Genomic DNA, 21760 nt, shown 5'->3' with positions numbered 1-21760 from the left:
CCCAGGCATCCTCTAGAATATTGATCTTCTTTTTAAATTTTGTGATTTAAATTCAGAGTCCCTTGCCCTTGTCAGAGGTTGCTAATGAAGCCCCAGCTGGAGTCTAATGCTGCCGGCTGCAGATGTACCCATTCTAACTCAAAAACTTCATCACTAGCGATGCATTTCCCATCTAGATATCGAGTAACCCAGCCCATGCTATGCTGAATATCAGCCTACAAGAACAGAGCTGGGTACCAAGTAGCCCAGAGACCCAGTTGGGCCCCAATTCTTCCTCCAAGCCTGCCTCTCTTCTCCTCCAGCAATCCATTCTGGTCCCCACTTTTCCTGAATGAGAAGATAGGGCCTGGATGCTGGGCATCCTTTCATCAGGTGCCAATTCAGATGCAGAAAAAAACAATCCCCTGCATAGAGCATAGTGGAAAATTACAGGCAGCGCCTTAACCGTGACACCGAGTACAAACACGGGGTTTTGTTTCAACTTAATAAAACTATATTGGATAGCTTCAATGTGCTCGCTCTGTAATGGATACAAAATGAACATGTACACTCTTTAGGCATGTGGGAATGATAGTTTAATAAGAAGGCGAGAGAAGGGTAAATCTAGCTGATAATGACAGAGCACTAAGCGCCACAATTAAATAAGTGGAGTGAAAAGGGAAACTAATAAAAGAAGTCAATGCAGGCCAATAAATAACTCCTGAATATTTAGGCAGGCAAGCTTTAACCACACAGAATTCGGTGACATGTGGTTTTAAGTCCCAAATAGTTCTCTATGTCGAAGGCATGGAAGGAAAAAGAAAGGGGTAAAAGTGAGAAATTGAAGGGAACTCAGAATGCGCATGAAAGGGCCTTACAAGTTTAGAAGGGAGCCTTGGTTGAAAAAAACATAAACAAAAAATGCAAAAATGAAAAATATCATGATACATATACCCAAAAAGTATTCAACGCCCTAGAAATCCAAATTCAAATCAAAACTCTAATATTTAGGGTTTTTTTTTTTTTTTCGAGACAGGGTTTCTCCGTAGCTTTTTGGTTCCTGTCCTAGAACTAGCTCTTCTAGACCAGGCTGGCCTCAAACTCACAGAGATCTGCCTGCCTCTGCCTCCCGAGTGCTGGGATTAAAGGCGTGCGCCACCACCGCCCAGCTAATATTTAGTTTTTTAAATTATCAAATAAATGTGTGTGTATATAATAAATATATACGTACATAATGGGGTTCATGCCACTGCATGCGCCCAAGGGGTTGTTGATACACAAACACTCAGGCTAGGGTTTCCTTCCCAACAACAAATATGCTCCCCAGGAGAGATGAGGCAATGAGGACCCACAGTTTATTGTGCTGATCATGATCAAGACATAACATGCAACTTCACATACATGCATATTTTGTTAACATGCCAAATCCTATCCTCCAAAGCCACTTCCAAGCCCCACCCCCACACTGAGGTTAGCCATTGTTAACCATTATTTGTTTTGAATATAAAGTAGCATTATTAGCATAGAGCCCGGATGCAGGAGTGTAGTGTGTATAATCCAATCTCAAATGGATCCTCTGCTTTTTAATCAGAAGTACATCACCCAAATTATAATTCTTATGCTCTTCATCCAAAGATCACCACCACCAGAATGCACTGACTTACACTGCGACACAGTAAATACAGCTCAGTGTGCTCCTGCCCTCCAGTATGATGGAGCTATTGGGTCAATTGTTTTACTTAAGAAGAGCACAGATGGGCACCACCATTCTGAGGAGCTTTTCTTTTTTTCATTAAATTTTTAGAGCCATTAAAAAAGTGCCTTACTGTTTGGCTCAGCAATTTTATATCTAGGAAACTCACCCCCAAAGAAATGATTAGAGATATAAAATATAAACAAAATGTTATAACACATTATTTGGAACTGGAGATATTGGAAAACGCCTAAATATCCAATAGTAGGGTATTTCAGACAAGCAAGTTATCATGTTTTTATTATCAATGCAATATTGATATCCTATATGGTAGTGTTCCACCATCAAAGGCATGGTTTAGCAGATTGCTTAAAGGCTCAGAGAAGTCAACACAATCTACTGCTAAATGAAAAACTGGTCTCAAGATGTTATATTCAGTGTTTAGGGACTGGGTTGATGGTTGAGAGCCACTTGTCATTGTGGGGACATGGATGTGATCACCACGACAGGAAACAAATAAACAAAACATTATGCTCACACATAAACCGTCCTCAAATTTTAAAAGCTACAGCATAGAAATGCATTGACATTTCAGATGTAATAACCAAATATATATTCACAGACGTCCAGATGCACTAGTCTGGAAGGCCATAAAATTAATGTCAGTAGGATTTATTGCTAGACAATAGAATTGTGGGTTTTTTATGATGTTTTCTATATTTCATATAATAAGAAGCTCTTAGGTGCCTTCTATAAGATCCACTGCTGGTGGAGATTAATGGAAGATTGGCATGACAGCCTGGAGGAGGCTTCTGGTGTGTCCTTTGAGGAAGGCTGCTGGTGTGTCCTTTGAGAAAGGTCTCTTGGGTTGTGGATGGCTTCATCTGGAGGTGATGATCTAAGCCAAGAGGAAACCTGATATTCTCCCATTGCTGGGGTGAAGAAATGGTTACTGGAAGTACTAAGATTTTAGAGGAGAAGAATCCAGAACCCAAGGTAGTGAGTGCCTTGCAGATTGGCATTAAGCATCTGCAAATATCCATTGCTTGCACATGGGTATCCAGGAAGGTTTAGGGGACGGAGACTCAAGCTTGGACTCCCCGCTTTGTTCCAATTGCTTTAACTTTGTCCCCCTTCTTCTAAGACAGACAGACACTTCCAGCCTTGCCTCACCAGCTCTACCCTTCTCTGATTATTTTCCCAAAAGGATATTTTCTACTTTTCTTCTTTTTCATGATCCCGCTTTTATCCAAAGTCACAAATAGGTAAGAAAGAGGGAATTGGGACTAAGGTAGGTTCCATGAGGGAGAAGAAGAAAAGCATGCTGTGACCCTCTCCAGCCTCATCACTCACCCTCCAGGTGAGATTTGAGATCATAAAAGAGGCACCAGGACCCCTACCTATGTGCGTGCACACACACACATGTGCACACACACACGCACTCACCTTTTCCAAGCACACATGTATTTCCAAACTTAAATATTACTATGCGTGCTCGTCCTATCTAGTGAGCCGCTGCAATAGTCATCAGCACACCTAGATAACTTACACTCACACAGTGTGCCTCCTATCTAACCCTTATATTGTCCAGTCTTTGTGCTACTTAACACTCTTGGTGCCTTCTAATATTCTTCCACCCTGTCCAAGGTTCCCAGGGTTTCCACTGCTAAATTCTGACAGAAGCATGGCTGGCCTGAGTCGACATGAAGCTGTTTGCCTTCCCCACCCATCCCATGAACCCCAGAGCTCAGAGAGGGACAAGCTCCTTATCCTCACCCTCACCACAATGCCGCATTTAAACCTTTTCTCCCTCTTAAAGGATGTATTTGTTTTTATGTCTTGTGTAGATAAATTTGTTGCCTGTATGTAAGTACTATGTATGTGTGTATACTATGTACAGGCCTGGTACCTGTAGGGGCTAGAAGAGGACATCAGATCCCTTGGAACTGGGGTTATAAGTGGTTATGAGCCACCAAGTAGGTGCTGGAAACCAAATCCAAGGCCTCTGCAAAAGTAGTAAGTGCTCTTAACCCAGAGCCATCTCTCCAGCCACCCCCCACCACCACCCATTTCTCTTCCTGACCTTTGGAAGACCCAATCATTCTGAAGCACACTCTCTATTCTCACACTCCTGCTTTCTCCTTGTCAGCGTCTGCTGATGTCCAGTCACCTCCCATCTGTTAGCACTTGGACGACCTTCTCCTTACCATGACATGACTTATTCCTGACTCTTAGCCCTGGTCTTTCTGTTCCCTGGCATCTTTGACTTCTGTCACCTTGGTTACATGCCCAGACCCTCAAATATATACTCTTCTCCACTGTGTCTACTATTGGTTATGAACTCAATTTCAGAGTCTGAAGTACAAGCATCTTTGTGACACAGATGTCCACTTTTCCCTTCTACTAGCCTCCCAAGTTCTGGCTATTCTTCAACTCCATCCAAACTTCCATTTATGGACCGGGTGCTTTATCATATTCCCATCTCCCTTTCCCTGCAATATCTTCTGGGTTAACTGATGGTTATCCCAGTCCAGGCTGCCCTAACTCTCCTATCAATGTGTCTATGGTACCAAATACAACTCTAGTTAAACCATACCATCTCCCTCCCATTCCATCCATCTCCCAGTTGTTGAAGAAAATCCTCCAAACATGATGGCTAGTGTTACTTCATATTTTGTAGTCAGACAAATCAGGTAGGTGCTAAATGTGGCCCGAAATCCTCCCCCTCAACTCTGGGAACTGTATTCCCTCTACTGTTCAGAGATAACTACAGATACACAATTGTCCTCTCCTCTCAAACTCTTGACAGTCCTGCCCTGTCTTCAGTCACAGCTGGAGAATGCCCTCTCATTTTCCTGAGATAACAAAAGAGACTAGAAGAGAGTGCTCACCCCTAGTTCTCTCCTCAACAAGCTCTTCTTGCCACATGAGGAAATCACTGTAGCCGTCCCAGACCTACCTCCCCCCAAGGTTAAATGCTATGGCCAGGTCCACACCTCATGTTCCTTGGTCAGATGCTGCATCCCTCATAACGTTCCACTTTGTCTAACACCCACCCATCCATCCACCATCTAACATGTGCTTGTAGATAAGATAACGTATACACAGCTACCCCAACACAGCTTCTGGGAAGCATCCTGGCCTCTCTTTCTGGAAGCCCCTCAGCGGACTTCCTAGTTCACCACGCCAGCAGACTCTGCTCAGCTTTTGCTGAGACTTTACAGTCAATCGTAGTCACCATCCAACTTCCTCTTTGTTTTTCCTCCTCCTCGTGCATGTTTGCAGCGTGTTCTTGCTGTCCTCTTAGAATCACATCAGTTATTAATCACACAGACCTTAAGATATACTGCTTTTGTTCTCCAAAAGTCTATTAGTCCTCCAGGGAGAGAGAGAGAGAGGGAGGGAGAGAGAGAGAGAGAGAGAGAGAGAGAGAGAGAGAGAGAGAGAGAGAGAGAGAGAGAGAGAGAGAGAGAGAGAGAATGTGTATGTGTGTGTCTTCAAAGAACCAGCTTCCTCCAGCTGCGCTAAGGGGCATCTTTAGCTTTTGTTTTTAATCTCTCAGAAATTCAGTAATGGGCTTAATGCAGATAGTCTTAGTTTTCCAGCCCAGGCATCCTCTAGAATATTGATCTTCTTTTTAAATTTTGTGATTTAAATTCAGAGTCCCTTGCCCTTGTCAGAGGTTGCTAATGAAGCCCCAGCTGGAGTCTAATGCTGCCGGCTGCAGATGTACCCATTCTAACTCAAAAACTTCATCACTAGCGATGCATTTCCCATCTAGATATCGAGTAACCCAGCCCATGCTATGCTGAATATCAGCCTACAAGAACAGAGCTGGGTACCAAGTAGCCCAGAGACCCAGTTGGGCCCCAATTCTTCCTCCAAGCCTGCCTCTCTTCTCCTCCAGCAATCCATTCTGGTCCCCACTTTTCCTGAATGAGAAGATAGGGCCTGGATGCTGGGCATCCTTTCATCAGGTGCCAATTCAGATGCAGAAAAAAACAATCCCCTGCATAGAGCATAGTGGAAAATTACAGGCAGCGCCTTAACCGTGACACCGAGTACAAACACGGGGTTTTGTTTCAACTTAATAAAACTATATTGGATAGCTTCAATGTGCTCGCTCTGTAATGGATACAAAATGAACATGTACACTCTTTAGGCATGTGGGAATGATAGTTTAATAAGAAGGCGAGAGAAGGGTAAATCTAGCTGATAATGACAGAGCACTAAGCGCCACAATTAAATAAGTGGAGTGAAAAGGGAAACTAATAAAAGAAGTCAATGCAGGCCAATAAATAACTCCTGAATATTTAGGCAGGCAAGCTTTAACCACACAGAATTCGGTGACATGTGGTTTTAAGTCCCAAATAGTTCTCTATGTCGAAGGCATGGAAGGAAAAAGAAAGGGGTAAAAGTGAGAAATTGAAGGGAACTCAGAATGCGCATGAAAGGGCCTTACAAGTTTAGAAGGGAGCCTTGGTTGAAAAAAACATAAACAAAAAATGCAAAAATGAAAAATATCATGATACATATACCCAAAAAGTATTCAACGCCCTAGAAATCCAAATTCAAATCAAAACTCTAATATTTAGGGTTTTTTTTTTTTTTTCGAGACAGGGTTTCTCCGTAGCTTTTTGGTTCCTGTCCTAGAACTAGCTCTTCTAGACCAGGCTGGCCTCAAACTCACAGAGATCTGCCTGCCTCTGCCTCCCGAGTGCTGGGATTAAAGGCGTGCGCCACCACCGCCCAGCTAATATTTAGTTTTTTAAATTATCAAATAAATGTGTGTGTATATAATAAATATATACGTACATAATGGGGTTCATGCCACTGCATGCGCCCAAGGGGTTGTTGATACACAAACACTCAGGCTAGGGTTTCCTTCCCAACAACAAATATGCTCCCCAGGAGAGATGAGGCAATGAGGACCCACAGTTTATTGTGCTGATCATGATCAAGACATAACATGCAACTTCACATACATGCATATTTTGTTAACATGCCAAATCCTATCCTCCAAAGCCACTTCCAAGCCCCACCCCCACACTGAGGTTAGCCATTGTTAACCATTATTTGTTTTGAATATAAAGTAGCATTATTAGCATAGAGCCCGGATGCAGGAGTGTAGTGTGTATAATCCAATCTCAAATGGATCCTCTGCTTTTTAATCAGAAGTACATCACCCAAATTATAATTCTTATGCTCTTCATCCAAAGATCACCACCACCAGAATGCACTGACTTACACTGCGACACAGTAAATACAGCTCAGTGTGCTCCTGCCCTCCAGTATGATGGAGCTATTGGGTCAATTGTTTTACTTAAGAAGAGCACAGATGGGCACCACCATTCTGAGGAGCTTTTCTTTTTTTCATTAAATTTTTAGAGCCATTAAAAAAGTGCCTTACTGTTTGGCTCAGCAATTTTATATCTAGGAAACTCACCCCCAAAGAAATGATTAGAGATATAAAATATAAACAAAATGTTATAACACATTATTTGGAACTGGAGATATTGGAAAACGCCTAAATATCCAATAGTAGGGTATTTCAGACAAGCAAGTTATCATGTTTTTATTATCAATGCAATATTGATATCCTATATGGTAGTGTTCCACCATCAAAGGCATGGTTTAGCAGATTGCTTAAAGGCTCAGAGAAGTCAACACAATCTACTGCTAAATGAAAAACTGGTCTCAAGATGTTATATTCAGTGTTTAGGGACTGGGTTGATGGTTGAGAGCCACTTGTCATTGTGGGGACATGGATGTGATCACCACGACAGGAAACAAATAAACAAAACATTATGCTCACACATAAACCGTCCTCAAATTTTAAAAGCTACAGCATAGAAATGCATTGACATTTCAGATGTAATAACCAAATATATATTCACAGACGTCCAGATGCACTAGTCTGGAAGGCCATAAAATTAATGTCAGTAGGATTTATTGCTAGACAATAGAATTGTGGGTTTTTTATGATGTTTTCTATATTTCATATAATAAGAAGCTCTTAGGTGCCTTCTATAAGATCCACTGCTGGTGGAGATTAATGGAAGATTGGCATGACAGCCTGGAGGAGGCTTCTGGTGTGTCCTTTGAGGAAGGCTGCTGGTGTGTCCTTTGAGAAAGGTCTCTTGGGTTGTGGATGGCTTCATCTGGAGGTGATGATCTAAGCCAAGAGGAAACCTGATATTCTCCCATTGCTGGGGTGAAGAAATGGTTACTGGAAGTACTAAGATTTTAGAGGAGAAGAATCCAGAACCCAAGGTAGTGAGTGCCTTGCAGATTGGCATTAAGCATCTGCAAATATCCATTGCTTGCACATGGGTATCCAGGAAGGTTTAGGGGACGGAGACTCAAGCTTGGACTCCCCGCTTTGTTCCAATTGCTTTAACTTTGTCCCCCTTCTTCTAAGACAGACAGACACTTCCAGCCTTGCCTCACCAGCTCTACCCTTCTCTGATTATTTTCCCAAAAGGATATTTTCTACTTTTCTTCTTTTTCATGATCCCGCTTTTATCCAAAGTCACAAATAGGTAAGAAAGAGGGAATTGGGACTAAGGTAGGTTCCATGAGGGAGAAGAAGAAAAGCATGCTGTGACCCTCTCCAGCCTCATCACTCACCCTCCAGGTCTCCGGACCTGCCCTGGACTTTTCTATGGTCTCACTTGTTCCCTGGGGCCTCTGGCTTCGGGTAAAGCAGTGACAATTACAGTACACTTGGGCAGGAAAAGTATACCAAGTTTGAGGGAACGCTATGACAGTTCCCCAGAGTTCGCTTGTGCCTCCAAGAGAGGCTCCACCCTTTATGCCCTTCAGGCTTCTCACTGTGGACAGTGGCCTCTGGCATGTGCTTCTGCTTACTCCCCTTCAGCTGTCACATCAACCGAATCCTGGAGTCCCCTCGAGGAAATGCCCTGCTGGTTGGCGTCGGTGGGAGTGGCAAGCAGAGTCTGACGAGGCTGGCAGCTTTTATCAGCTCCATGGACGTGTTCCAGATCACCCTGCGCAAAGGTTACCAAATCCCCGACTTCAAGGTAAGTTTGGCCACTGTGGGCGGAGACCCCACCTCTCTCCAGTCACCTACAATCCTTGCCATCTTTCTTTGGTTCTCTACATCCCCTACCCAGACCCTCCCATTCAATACCTTTTACATCAGTGTACCCCGGCTCTTGCCCAATCTGTATCAAATTTAGCACACAACTTGCTAGCTGCTCTAGTAGACTTTGGACGGATTCAGAGAGTCGGGCCAAGTTTTAAAAGAAATGCATATTTGAAGAGAGAGGGAATAACCACTGCCTCTGGGACCTTAGTGACATTTCCTGGTTTCAGAGAGAAGCCATGGTCTCTGCTCTGGACAATGAAGAGGGGCGGTATACATAACTTTCAAAGGTCATTTGTCCAGCAGCCTCTTGTATCCCCAGCCACAACCATGCTACTGTAGAAAGTCACGGTATAAGTTCCATCAAGAACTGTCCTTAGTATTCCTGGAAGAGCTCCAGCCAGCACTGAGCCAGACTTATGCAACCTGCCCTCATCATCCCTCAGGCAGTGAGGAAAGCAGTAGATGTCCCCTTTGCTCTGAATCCACAGCCCGGTTTGTCAACACTGGCTGCATCCGGGTTCAGTGTGGTCTTTCTTCCGTGTTTCTAAAGACAGGTTAGTGACATGGGAAATGGGCATTTACAGAATGGGTTATGCTAAATCTTGGCTATGGACCAGAATCTCTGAGAACAATGCTGATGTCTGCTTCCTCCCCAAGCCGTTCCAATTCAGCTTGTGTGGGGAACTACCTGGGCATCAGGACTACTCAATGGATCCTCTAGAGCAGTGGTTCTCAACCTTCCTAATGCTGCGACCCCTTGAGACAGTAATTCATGTGGTGGTGACTGACCCCCAACCTTAAAATTATTTTTGTTGCTACTTAATAACTGTAATTTTGCTACTGTTATGAATTGTAATGTACATATCTGTGTTTTCCAGTGCTCTTAAGCACTCCCTGGGGAAGGGTGGTTGGACCCCCAAAAGAGTCATGACTCACGCCTTGAGAACTACTGCTCTAGGCGATTCCAATGAGAATTGAGAAACACTGTCTTAGATCATAAGTATAGGATAAGAAACATTAATCCAAAAAGCAGCCAGTTGCCTTTGAGGAATTATTTGAACACTACAGAAGTTCTACCTTAGAAGAATGTGTGAGGCTGTTAGAAACTCAGTTCTGAAGGGCACTGGAGAGAATGAACATGGTAGGATGCAGGTAAACTTCGTAAGAGTTATTCGACAAGGAGCCAGGGCTGGTTACGCTGGGTAAATCCAGGACTTGGCATCTTAGCCCCGGATTTCATCCATCTTCAGCTTTGTCCAGGTTTCCCATGGGTGGTTTTATATTTGTACCTATGTGTACATTCTCCAGCACATGTTTTTCAATGAAAGTCTTTCTCCTGAACTAGTCATAAGGGCACAAAGTGTTGCTGGTATGAGATACATTTATCCCCATACAGGTAGCCTCCAGTACATGACTTCTGAGAGCCTGCCTTCTGGAGCAAGTCATTCCCTTACTTGATGACATTAGTAAAGTAGATGAGCAAGGACCATATCTGTCCTTTGGAAAGGACTACCTCGGTTACCTTTCTGCAGTAGTTCGACAGCAGTGCATGGGCAGCTGTGGTGGTATGACTTAAGACCCCACTACGTGGTCTTAACTACTTACCTCTGTTGAACTGACGCCTAGAAATGTGCCCCATTTCCCTACCTCTTACTGAAAAGCAGCACTCCTCATACCTCTTATTGTCAGCTTGCTTTGTTTCCAACTGACGTAGGTAAGAAAATGCTTCCACTCCTGAAGAGTAAGTTGCCGATCTCTTCTGAGGAACCCCTGACCTTGATGATCTTGCAGGTGGACCTGGCCAGCCTATGTCTGAAAGCTGGGGTGAAAAATCTCAGCACGGTGTTTCTCATGACTGATGCCCACGTGGCTGATGAGAGGTTCCTGGTGCTCATCAATGACCTCCTGGCATCTGGTAAGGAAGTGTTGGCATGTGAAGACCTCTGACAAGGTCGGAGTTGTTTAAAGATGAAGAGGTGTTGTCTGAGGTCAGGAAAGTCAACTCGTAAGCATCAGTGAAGGGCTGATTTGCCAAAGGCCTTCTTCCCAGGGCTACTGCAGCTTACAGCTCCTCTGTAAGGTCTATTTTCATTGCGGATCAAACAGTAATTTTGAGATTCTTCGCTGGATAAGATCTGATCAAGGGAAGAGTGGTTAAGGGTCTGAAAATTTTCTAAGTTCAGAGAGTAGGTGCTGTTTCCTTAGAATACCCATGAGAAAGAGAAAGGAGAGCATCTGTGAGTCTTCAGAGTGGTTAGATGCTGAAAGAAGACAGAGGGAGAAATGCACTGACACCGTGACCCGGGTTGGGGGATCACGTCACCCGTTCGTGGTTCAGCCAGGGTTTGATGACAGAAAGTGGACGGCAACAGACAAAGCAATTTCCATGTAACTGTCCTGAGTCTCCATGAGGTCCCCAGGAACTGCCAAGTGCCCCACAACTGAGCAAGGAGAAAGCTTAGTTCTTGCAACTTTGTTGTTCTTATGTAGGAGTTCAGGATTTACATAAGATATTCTAAAAACAATGATGTATGTTTAAAGACATGTACATGGCCACATGAAAAAATAAAGCACACAAAAAACCCAATGTAGTTTATCAATGTTGCACATGACAATAGGTTATGCAGTTGCATAAATATGTATTCATTTCAATCAAAGAGAATATGCATTCCCAGAGCTTACATCAAACATACTTGTAAACCACCTTTTCACCTGGGTCTAGAGAACATTCAGCATACAAATGTCCTTAAACAAAATTCCCACCTCAGTTCCCTGTACTTCAAAAGCCCATTCCTCCCTCCAGAACCCAGCCCTGCTCCATTTCATACTCCTCACTCTAAGGACTATGACCACAGGACATTTCTCCGCCATTTCTCCTATATCATAAATGTTACATTTCAGGATGACATCACTGCTTCCGAGTCACTGTCTTCTTCACGTCATATATATATAGCATTGCCTCCTGCGGTATAAGACAGTTGTTCCACAAAGAGCCCCTGGCTTCTGACCCAGATCATGTGCAAATGGATTCCATAATGGCTTATTTCAAGTGAGGATCTCTGTCCCAGATTCCTCACTATCTGGCTTCTAGCATAACACTGAGCCTACACTCATTTCTTTCCCACTTGATCCTGCCTAAACTGCCTTTATATCCAAGAGTTTTCCTGCCAACTTGTACACTTTTTCTTCTCCGACCACAACTGGTTCCCCTTCTTAAACACCATCTTTAACATCTTACTGTAGCCTTTAACCTGGGGTGTCACTGCACCTTTTGCGATGGTATTAGATGAGGGAGGGATCCAACCCTCCTCCCACCCCGAAGCTTTCCTAAAACCCAATCTCTAAAACAACTGAGAGAGTAAAAGCGACTTTCCAAAATTTACAACTTTGGAGATGTCGGGCCTGGTGCCAGCTTCCGCCTGTATTTCACTTGGTGTCAATCCAGCCAGGTCACCTTCTCCTAAAACAACCATCTGAGACACTGACATTGTTCGACTTTAGCCAATTGGAGTTTCGTTGCTCAATGAAGTATTTTTAATTTCTTTCATTTTAAAGACAAGTCTGTTGAAGTGCAGATGAATTTCTGAAGTCTTCCCAATAAAAATGCAGCCAGCCTGCTCGGGAGCCATCGGGTGCATGGATTCCCCTCCAGGGCGCAGTTTTCCAAAGAGCGTGCTCTGTGTATGCGTATTAACATGGGGAAGCAGGTTGAATTTTGTTTGTTTGTTTTTTCTTTAATACCCTCCCTTTTAACTTAACAACATCAACAGAGTGGACCAGAAAGTATCTTCTACTTTTCACATTCAAATAAATAATTTCTGTCTGGAAAGCAACTGGATGCCTGTCCAGGGGATTCAATCCCAGAGGGGATTCTAAAACATCTCTCAGTGACCCTTTAGTTTTGTGAGGCTATGCTATCATTCCGCTGTTGGAATTCAAGGGGGAAGAGGTAACTATACCTTGTGATCTAAGGTCAGAATTTTGGGACTCTAGATAAAGGGAGAAATCTGCCACAGTAAGGCTGGGTTGTGAAAGTCTTTTCCAGACCTGATGCCTTGGGTGCTCCCGCCAATAATTCAATACATCGTAGTAGTTAGCTGCAAGTCAGGATGGCTGTAACGTGCAATGAGTGTATGCTACCGGTTCCCCCTCCCCTAAAACGTCTGCCCCAAAGAGTCAGTAACCCCATGCCTTAGGCTATGGTGTTTCCTCCCACACACTTTCAGTTCTTGGGATTATAGCAGCACTGTCAAAGTCAAGCCATGGTGAAAATGCCAAAAAAAAAAAAAATTGAAAGAAGAAAAACCTAAATGATCAGTCTCTTGTTTTCCTCTTGTGTTCTAAACTCTGTGTCCATGATTCCCTCCCTGTGTGCCAGCCTTTCCTTTATAGTCACACACACACACATACACACACACACACACACACGCGCGCGCGCGCGCGAGCGATCCAGTTGGTGCTGTTTTCTACCTATTTCTGAGACTATCCCAATTTGTCATTTTTTTGCTATGACAAATGATGACACTTGTCAATTCATGTCCTTCCCTCCCAGGCAACCCTCTGGTAGTATAGTTGAGGCAGGGTCTGTCTAAACCATACTCTCTTATGAATCCCTAACTGAATACAGTATACAACCCAAAGCCCTTTAGTATAGGGAAAGTCTTTCACTTGCTGCCCCTTCTCCCATTAGCTACCCTCACTGCCCGATTAAGAGTTAGCAGTTCCTAATTGCTTGATGCCACAGGCCATACTCTTTGAAGACATCCTGCCCTCCAGTGTTCCTTTTGAACCTTATCAGAAGACTCATCTCAAGCGTCTTCGTGGTAGTAGTGCGCCTTCACTTTCCACTGTCAGAACTAGGAATGGTCTCCTCCACTTTGAGCAACAACAGGAGCTGCACATATTCCCACCGTATTGAAAGAAGATTGCAAATTTAAGGATTCTAAAACTCTACTGTCAGTTGTTTACTAATTTTATGGTGCCTAATAATCCCAAGACACAAACCCCTGATGATTAAATAGCTACTATCCAGTTTAGGAAAGAAAGCTGCCAAAGCTATAGCTGTCGGCAGACTTTATTTCACTTTTCATCTTAGTACGTAATGTCTCCGGGATCCGAGAAGACTTTCTGGATGTTGTCTTTTAAACTGAAGTGCATAATGCTGTGTGGGTAATCCTATGAGAAAGGTGTGTCATTTTAGATATTGGGCATTACTATAGAACAGTAAGTTTTGGCAACTCTCTGTGCCATAGACAGAGAGGAACATGGGTACTGGAATAGCCATTACAACCCCCTGATTTTAATTCTGGGGACAAAGGAAGCAAGTTTGTTTGTTTTTTCCTTTTAATCATAGAATGTAGATGGGATCAAAGTTGACAAGCAAGTGTAAAACAGAATCAAGCACTTCCCTTTCATGCCAAGCTCTGACTGATTGAGCCATACCAAAATATCAGAGTATCTTCCACCAAAGCACACTGTGGTGGTTTGGAAAAAAAAAAAAAAAGGGGGAGTGGCACTATTAGTAGGTGTGACCTTGTTGGAGTAGGTGTGGTCTTGTCAGAGGAGGTGTGTCACTGTGGAGAGGACTTTGAGGTTTCTTACATGCTCAAGTCATCCACGCCCAGTGTCTTAGTATCACTTCCTGTTGCCTGAGGGATCAAGATATAAGAGCCCTCACCTTTTTCTCCAGCACCACGTCTGCCTGCACGCTGCCTCGCTTCCTTGCATATGAAAAGAGACTAAATCTCTGAGCTTTAAGCCTCACAATTAAGTATTTTCCTTTATAATGCTGTAGTCATGGTATCTCTTCACAACAAGAGAAACCCTAACTAAGACACACACTAACCACACAAATGCTAATCTGGCTTGCAAATTACTAAAGCGTGTGGCCTGCAACCCCCTGGGGTTAGAGACAAGCAAGTGTCTGAGATGTTTAAAGAGCCTCTGCCTCACAAGCTTCCTTCTGACAGCTTTCGCCGAAGCATAGCATTAATTTATCACAGAGGAAATGACAGGAATGTTGTCAGAAATAGAGGAACACGTCTGAAAACGGGGACTTTGCTCCCAGTTCAGATGTGCGTGTCACTAGATACTCCATTCAGTGCCTTTAAAAAAACAAAAAAAGTGATTGGGATCTTGAGAAAACCAGTGACAGCCAGCTGATGAGCTGGAGTGACACTGGTGTGTGCCCAGAGCGCTCAGATTCTTGGGACGAAGAATGTTCTATAAGCTCAGAGCAACAGACATTCTCTACAGGGTCAGAAAGTAAATACCGCAAGCTTTGCAGCTTCACCGGGTCTCTGTCCCAACTGCTCAGCTCTGTCATTAAAGATAAGCCCAAACAGTACGTAGACCTAAAAGCATGGCTGTACCCAATAAAGACAATTCATGGACAATAAAATTTGAACTTCACATAGTTTTTGTGTGCTACTAAATATGATTTCATTTCAAACATTAAGGAGTGTCTAAAAATATCCAGTTCTTAGCTTGGAGGGTGTACCAAAAGGAGTCAGTAAACAAAATGCAGCCTGCAGGCAATAGTTCTTACCCTCCGTACGCACCATATTTTAGAGAAACGTCAAAAGTACTCCAAGACTACTCTTACAAAGAACGGTAAAGTGGAAAGGATGCAGACCAGTCCATTCCAAACATCTAAGATGCAGGACGGGCATCCACGCCCTACCTGGAGGGCTATCACAGGCTCAGACACAAGGAAGTGCAGGCAAGTGCAGAGGCCACCGAGCTGGAAACCCTAACCACTGCAGAAACCATGAGTGTGGCACAAGCCAACTTCATCTGAGTCCATCTCCAGTGCAACACAAGCCCTGAGCTGAACCACACCACTCCCGACACACTAGATACCCTTTTTGTTTCTAGCAGCTTTCTCTGATCCTTGTTTTTATCAAAAGAGGCTGAAATATGTTGCTCCATTTGGAAGTCCTTAATTTTAACAAGTGATAACACAAGGTATTTTATTGGCAAGCTACTTATTTTTTTTAATATTTATGTATTGATTTTATGTGTATGGGCATTTTTGCCTGCATGTATGGCTGGCTGTGCACCACATGTGTGCCTGGTGCCCATGGAGACCAAAATAAGTTGCTAGATGCCTTGGAACTGGAGTTAGGTAATTATGAGCTACTTTGCAGGTGCTGGAGATTAAAGCCAGAACCTCTCTGAAATAGCAGCTTATGCTCTTAACTGGTGAGCCATCTCTTCAGCTGTATCTTGATCTTTCAAGTGATTTAGGCTAACTGGCATAAGACTGGGTCAGTGACGTGAGCTAAGCTTCCTGCAGGTGAGGTAGTGGTTTAAGGATGTGCACTAGTTCAGATGAGTAGCAAGATCATAATTCCAGGCACACTGGTATTGGAGACCATTGGCTAAATTGCACACTTTGGGGACATCAAGTACTCTTGAAAGGAGAATGGGCAGGGTGATGCCTAGAACTCCCATCTTTGGCATTTCTTACAGCACTGGTGTTGCCATGCTGGTTTAGGGAAAGGAACAAAGGCTCCTAAAAGTTAAGGACCTCGTGGGATCTTGTGGATGGTTCTGGGTCCAGATGCACCGCGCTAGTATGGCAACTTGTGCCAGCAATGTGCAAGGACTTTCCTGACAACCGTGAGATTTCCTAAACCTTCATGTCATGACAGGGCTTTGTAACTATTTAACTAACCCACTACGTCCTTATTTCTTCCCTTTCTCAAACTCAGCTCCCTGAGATTGCTCAACACTATTGAACAAGAACCTCACATCTCCTTTGGGCCCCAGTGTCTGAGTTTATTTGCGATATCCTCCTGACCTCCCTCGTTTCCCTTCCACCTCTCCAAGTTCAGCCCTTCCATCTGAGCAGGAGCCAACACAAGTCAGAATGTTTCTCTATCCCATCTCTTCTGCCTCACTTGCGACCTGGCTTTTAAACATATCAAAACCTGTCCCTTCTAATTTAAAAATATATTTATTTTTTTTTCTCTGATGTGAAATCCAAATCACAACCTTAGATCCTTCTCCCAGACTAAATTATCTGAAGAATGAAATTTGCAAGATTCACATTATCACTCCCACATTGACTGTTTTCCTTAGAAAATATTTTGAGCATTCAAAAATCAGCCAGACACACACCTCTGGGATTGGAAATGATGTTGAAAGATTAAAACTTTTCCCTGTATGAGAGTTTCTCTACGTAGGTGTTCCAAAGGTGTTGGATGACTTGATTTTCTAATTATATTCATTTCAGCTTTACAAATAAAGCATGAAGCTACTTTCCATAGTGACTATGCTAACTTAGAATCTGGCCAAAATGCAAAACATAAAAACTCTGCACTGTTTCCCTGTCCCCCCCCCCCAACTTCACCAACACACCCTTTATCCGACACTAGGCTTTGTCAACTGGAAAAAGTGCAATATCATTTTCCTTTTCCATTTTGCAAGTGACTTTGAGCTATAGGCAGCTTAAATATTTATTTAAAATATTAAATAAGGAAGGTTAAGGTACTTGCTGCCAAACCTGATGACCTAAGTTATCTCTGAAGTTCACACAGTAGAAGGCGAGAGCTCACCCCTTCCAGTTACTCTCTGACCTCCACACGGTAAGTCTCACTGGATAACTCCATTCCTCCTGCATGTGGTATTGCTTGCATGGTTTACCCTTTGGCCCTTGTACTGATAGTACTTATGAGTTTATAAACATTCTTTCCATGTTTTGGATGCTAACCTTCTCCTCATTGTATAGGTGGTAAATGCCACTTTAAAGTCTTTATCTAACTTTCAACTTACCAATTTAGTTATAATGTCATAAAAGTACACTGTATTTTAACGTTTTAGGTTTGTCATGCTCTGTTTCAGAAATTCTGTCCTACCCCAATGCCTACATTTTAAGTCTTAAATTGCTCCTGTCTTGATTTTTGTATTTATGTTCTTAATCCACCTGAAATTTATTTTCACAATGTCATCTGTTTTGTGGTGTTCATATTGAACTATCCAGGCATCTTTACTTAGTAGTCTATCCCATTGCATGTCAATCTTCAATATTAGATTTTGATGTGTTTATTTTTCTATCAGCTGAGTCAGCTTCTAAATATTTCATTTTTATTATGTTAATTTACTCCAGGGCCAATTTTGCATTGCTTTAATAGTCTTAGCTTTACGGGGAGACTTGGTATCTGATAGGATGACTATCTCGCTCTCCTCTCTTCTTCCAAGTACATCTGGGACATATTTACTAGGATCAAACTTCCTCTTGGGTTTTTGTCTCTGGGTCAGGTGTGGTACTCGCTGGTTACACCCCATGTGTATATGTCTCTCTGTCGTTACTAAGTATCTCATTTCTTTCCTGCAGTAACAATTCATTTCAAAATTAAGACCTTGCACATTTTAGGTACTCATTACTTAGCTGCCTATTGTTTTGTAGCTCTTCTAAGTGATAACTTTTAAATTAACTTTTTTCTTTTGCTGAAGAACAAAAAGGCAATTTATTTTACTATGTTGCCTTTGTATCCAGTAAGGCTGGCACTGAACACTCTTCTGAGTTCTGATTATTAGTGTGAACATTTTCTTAGATTTTTCTCTGTTTAAAATTGGATTTCAAATGTTAATAGTTGTATTGCTTTGATTATCTCTATGCATGCATCTGTTTTTTAATGTTTTGCACAGTTTGAAACAACCTGTATGATTGCAAATAGAAAACAGACAGCAGCTATGCATGTCTTGTTCTTGTTTAAAAAGCAAAAGTTTACTGTTTTATTGTTAGCATGTTTGGGATTGATATCTGTCACTGGATTAAGACAAAACTTACTTATTCCTGTTTGCTGAAAATACTTTAGAAACTCTGCCTCTAATTTAGTGGTTTTGTTGTTTTAATACTTTTTTTAGAACCTTTATTCTTATTCAAGTTCGACCTCAGACTCTCTGTGTGTCCAAAGCATTGGCATGACCAGAGAGCTTCAAGCACAGTTGGGGTGGGCTTTTATGATAGCAGAGGTTGGGGTGAGAGACTTCTGAGGTACGGGCTGGAGAGATGGCTCAGCTGTTAAAGGCTCACAACCAAAAATATGTGTTTTAACCCTTTCAAAAGGGTTGTTTTCTTACATTTCTTTATTGTGAGTCATGAGGCGTACATGTGCCACAGTGCACGTGGAGGTGAGAGGGAGCTCGCTTGAAGGCACTCTGTCCTTCTACCTCGTGGGTTCCAGGGCAAACTCAGGACATCAGGCTTGGCGGCGAGTCCCTTTACTTGCTGCGCCATCTCACCAGACCCTGTGCTTTGCTTCTTAGATATTTTAATGGAGCAAATTATTTTCATCAAAATTTCTAACATCTTAGCATTTCCAGGAAGAACCCTAGTTATCTATATTGATTTTAGCTATTGTTAGGTTGTAAATTGTGTTCATTTGTGGGATTGAGCATACAATTTTAGTCTCATACTGCCTCTTTAAAGTGTTTTCTGTAACTTTAAGATCTTGCCAGTGTAGTTAAATCAGCAACTAGACGTACTTTCAATAGACATCTCTGTTTCTATAAAAAACTGGAGTCTTCTCTTAGTCAAGAACCTGATGTATATAAACAAAATAGTCACCAGCTTTGACCAACCTTTTTGTTATTATAACAAGGCTAGGCACCTATCTGTGTGTCTAAGAGACAATTGTATCTCCTTTGCTATGGAACCCCCTTTCCTACCCTTCACCCGTCTTTCTGTTGATTATTAATCTATTATTTGTGAAGAATGCCTTCACATAGTAAGTGGGCAATCTGTTAGTGTCTATCCATCCCTGCCGCTCTTGGGTCACACTAGTGTTATGATTTTTTTTAAGTTATCAGATGTCTCCATTTGAGAGCATCATGTTTATTTTGCTTTTTAAAGTAGATTGAGTTCTATTCAGAAAATCTTTCTCATTCAAAGCTTATAAGAATTTTTCCCTCGCTCCTTTCTGGCATTTTTATTGGTTTTGAATAGTTAAACAGTCGATCTATTTAACATTCACCCTCGGTTACAAATTAAGATGAGAAACCAACCCTGAGTTTGTGTGTTTTAGTTTTGCACACACCGTCGGTAGAATTCTTAGAATCCATCCACCACCACCTTTTAAGTTAAAACACTGTGCTTTCACACTAAATTCCAGCAGTCCTTGCTTACTTCCTTTGTCCTGTAGGAAGTGACAGTACCACAATCTCTTTAACTATATGCACTATATCCCTTTTTATTTTAAATCTTATAGATAAGAATGGTTTATATTTCATTCTAAGTAGTAAACTTCATGAGGGTACAGTTTCCACAAAGGTCACAAATAAAGTAGCTGATAAATAAATGCCGTGAACAAAAGAAGAAATGACCAATAGGGTGTTACCACAAGATAACAAGATACCCTACACCCCTTCCTCTCATTAATGCACTTGCTTCCTGTCTTGGTATGATATGGTACCTGTCTGATTTCACCAGTGTGTGAGGTTGAACATGATGGAAGACCAAGAGACCTGTATCCTAATGTCAAAGAACTGCCTTTGTTTGATTACATCAGTCATCAAGATGTCCAAGCCACCCATTTGTGCCCCACTCGTCCCCAGGTGAGATCCCAGATCTCTACTCTGATGATGAGATCGAGAACATCATAAGCAACGTGAGGAACGAGGTCAAAAGCCAAGGTCTCCTGGACAGCAGAGAGAACTGCTGGAAGTTCTTCATAGACAGAGTCCGGCGACAACTTAAGGTACAGAAAGACTCCTGGGCACGGGCGTGGCCACAGGGAGCTACAAGGATGTGATCAATTGGACACTGTTCCTCTAAACTGTCTCAGGAGGAGGTGGTGACGATGCAATGCTCTTGTTTGAACATCCCTTCTAAGATATCATTTTCCTCTACGAACAGGGCCCTCTCCTGCACAGAGCAGCCCTGGTGTTATTGATCTCTTAGCTAGAAGGATGGGCTCACATGGGAAGATTCTATTCTGAACATGCTTTTCAGTTTTCTTGGAGATCAACAGTCTGAACCCGTGTCTGCTTCTCTGTGGATTTCTCTGATACCTTCTTTGTCCCCCGCTCCCTTTCTGATGTCTCAGGTGACTCTCTGTTTCTCCCCTGTGGGGAACAAGCTAAGAATTCGAAGCAGGAAGTTCCCCGCCATTGTGAACTGTACTGCCATCAACTGGTTCCATGAGTGGCCTCAGCAGGCCCTGGAGTCTGTGAGCCTCCGCTTCCTGCAGAATACAAAGAACATTGAGGTAAGAGGAGAAAGGACTCCCCTTAGTGTCCGCCTCACCTCAGACGTCCAAAGGTCAAGGCTGAAGTTGGGGGTTTGATAGAGCTTTTGAGTACAACTTTCCATGTGGTGAAAGGTTGGAGAGACATCTTCAGTCTCATTCTTTATAATTTTAGCCTGCAGTGAAGCAGTCAATTAGCAAGTTCATGGCCTTTGTCCACACAAGTGTCAACAAGACATCCCAGTCTTACCTGACCAATGAGCAGCGTTACAACTACACGACTCCCAAGTCCTTCCTGGAGTTCATCAGACTCTACCAGAGCTTGCTGGACAGAAATGGGAAAGAGCTCCAGTCCAAGGTGGAGCGGCTGGAGAATGGGCTGTTGAAGCTGCACAGCACCTCAGCCCAGGTAAGCAGTGTCCCCGTCTTCCGCCCAGGAAGGAGCGGCCCCAAACCATGGCACTGAAAGTAAAGGTCTGAGAGCCTTCTGTGGTCATCTCAAGCCCCCATAGCAACAGGAAGAAGATCAAAAGTCCAGAGCAAGTTACCCTAGGGGAAGCACACATCTTCAGCTTCTGGTCCTGTCTGCTCCCACTCCCTGAAACTGGAATCCTCTGAGGGACTTCCTTCCCCTTCCACGTTGCCATCTCCTGCTCCATTTTCCTTTCCTCTTCACTCACTGCCTTCTGATGTAGTCTGTCCTGAGTTGCTATAACAAAATACCTTAGGTGGAATCCTTTATAAAGAATAGAAAGTTTTCTAGCTGGGTGGGCAGTGGTGGTG

At 42.9% G+C, this 21760-nt stretch overlaps 1 protein-coding gene across 6 annotated transcripts in view; it reads left to right on the top strand.

The window, feature by feature from the left end:
* The window catches only part of Dnah9 (dynein axonemal heavy chain 9), a 341979-nt gene that overhangs the window by 184352 nt on the left and 135867 nt on the right, over positions 1-21760 (top strand). For 5 of the 6 annotated variants that reach the window (XM_057773503.1, XM_057773502.1, XM_057773504.1 and 2 more), the window contains 5 exons: positions 8553-8715; positions 10575-10698; positions 20346-20488; positions 20837-20998; positions 21153-21386. In XM_057773503.1, coding sequence (XP_057629486.1) covers positions 8553-8715; positions 10575-10698; positions 20346-20488; positions 20837-20998; positions 21153-21386 — 826 coding nt within the window. The remainder of the gene's footprint in view (positions 1-8552; positions 8716-10574; positions 10699-20345; positions 20489-20836; positions 20999-21152; positions 21387-21760) is intronic. The other variant, XM_057773505.1, reaches the window with a different exon arrangement.

This window comes from Chionomys nivalis, chromosome 7 (assembly GCF_950005125.1).
Source record: "Chionomys nivalis chromosome 7, mChiNiv1.1, whole genome shotgun sequence".
NCBI classification, from domain to species: Eukaryota; Metazoa; Chordata; class Mammalia; order Rodentia; family Cricetidae; genus Chionomys; species Chionomys nivalis.
This window is presented reverse-complemented; position numbering and strand designations above follow the sequence as displayed.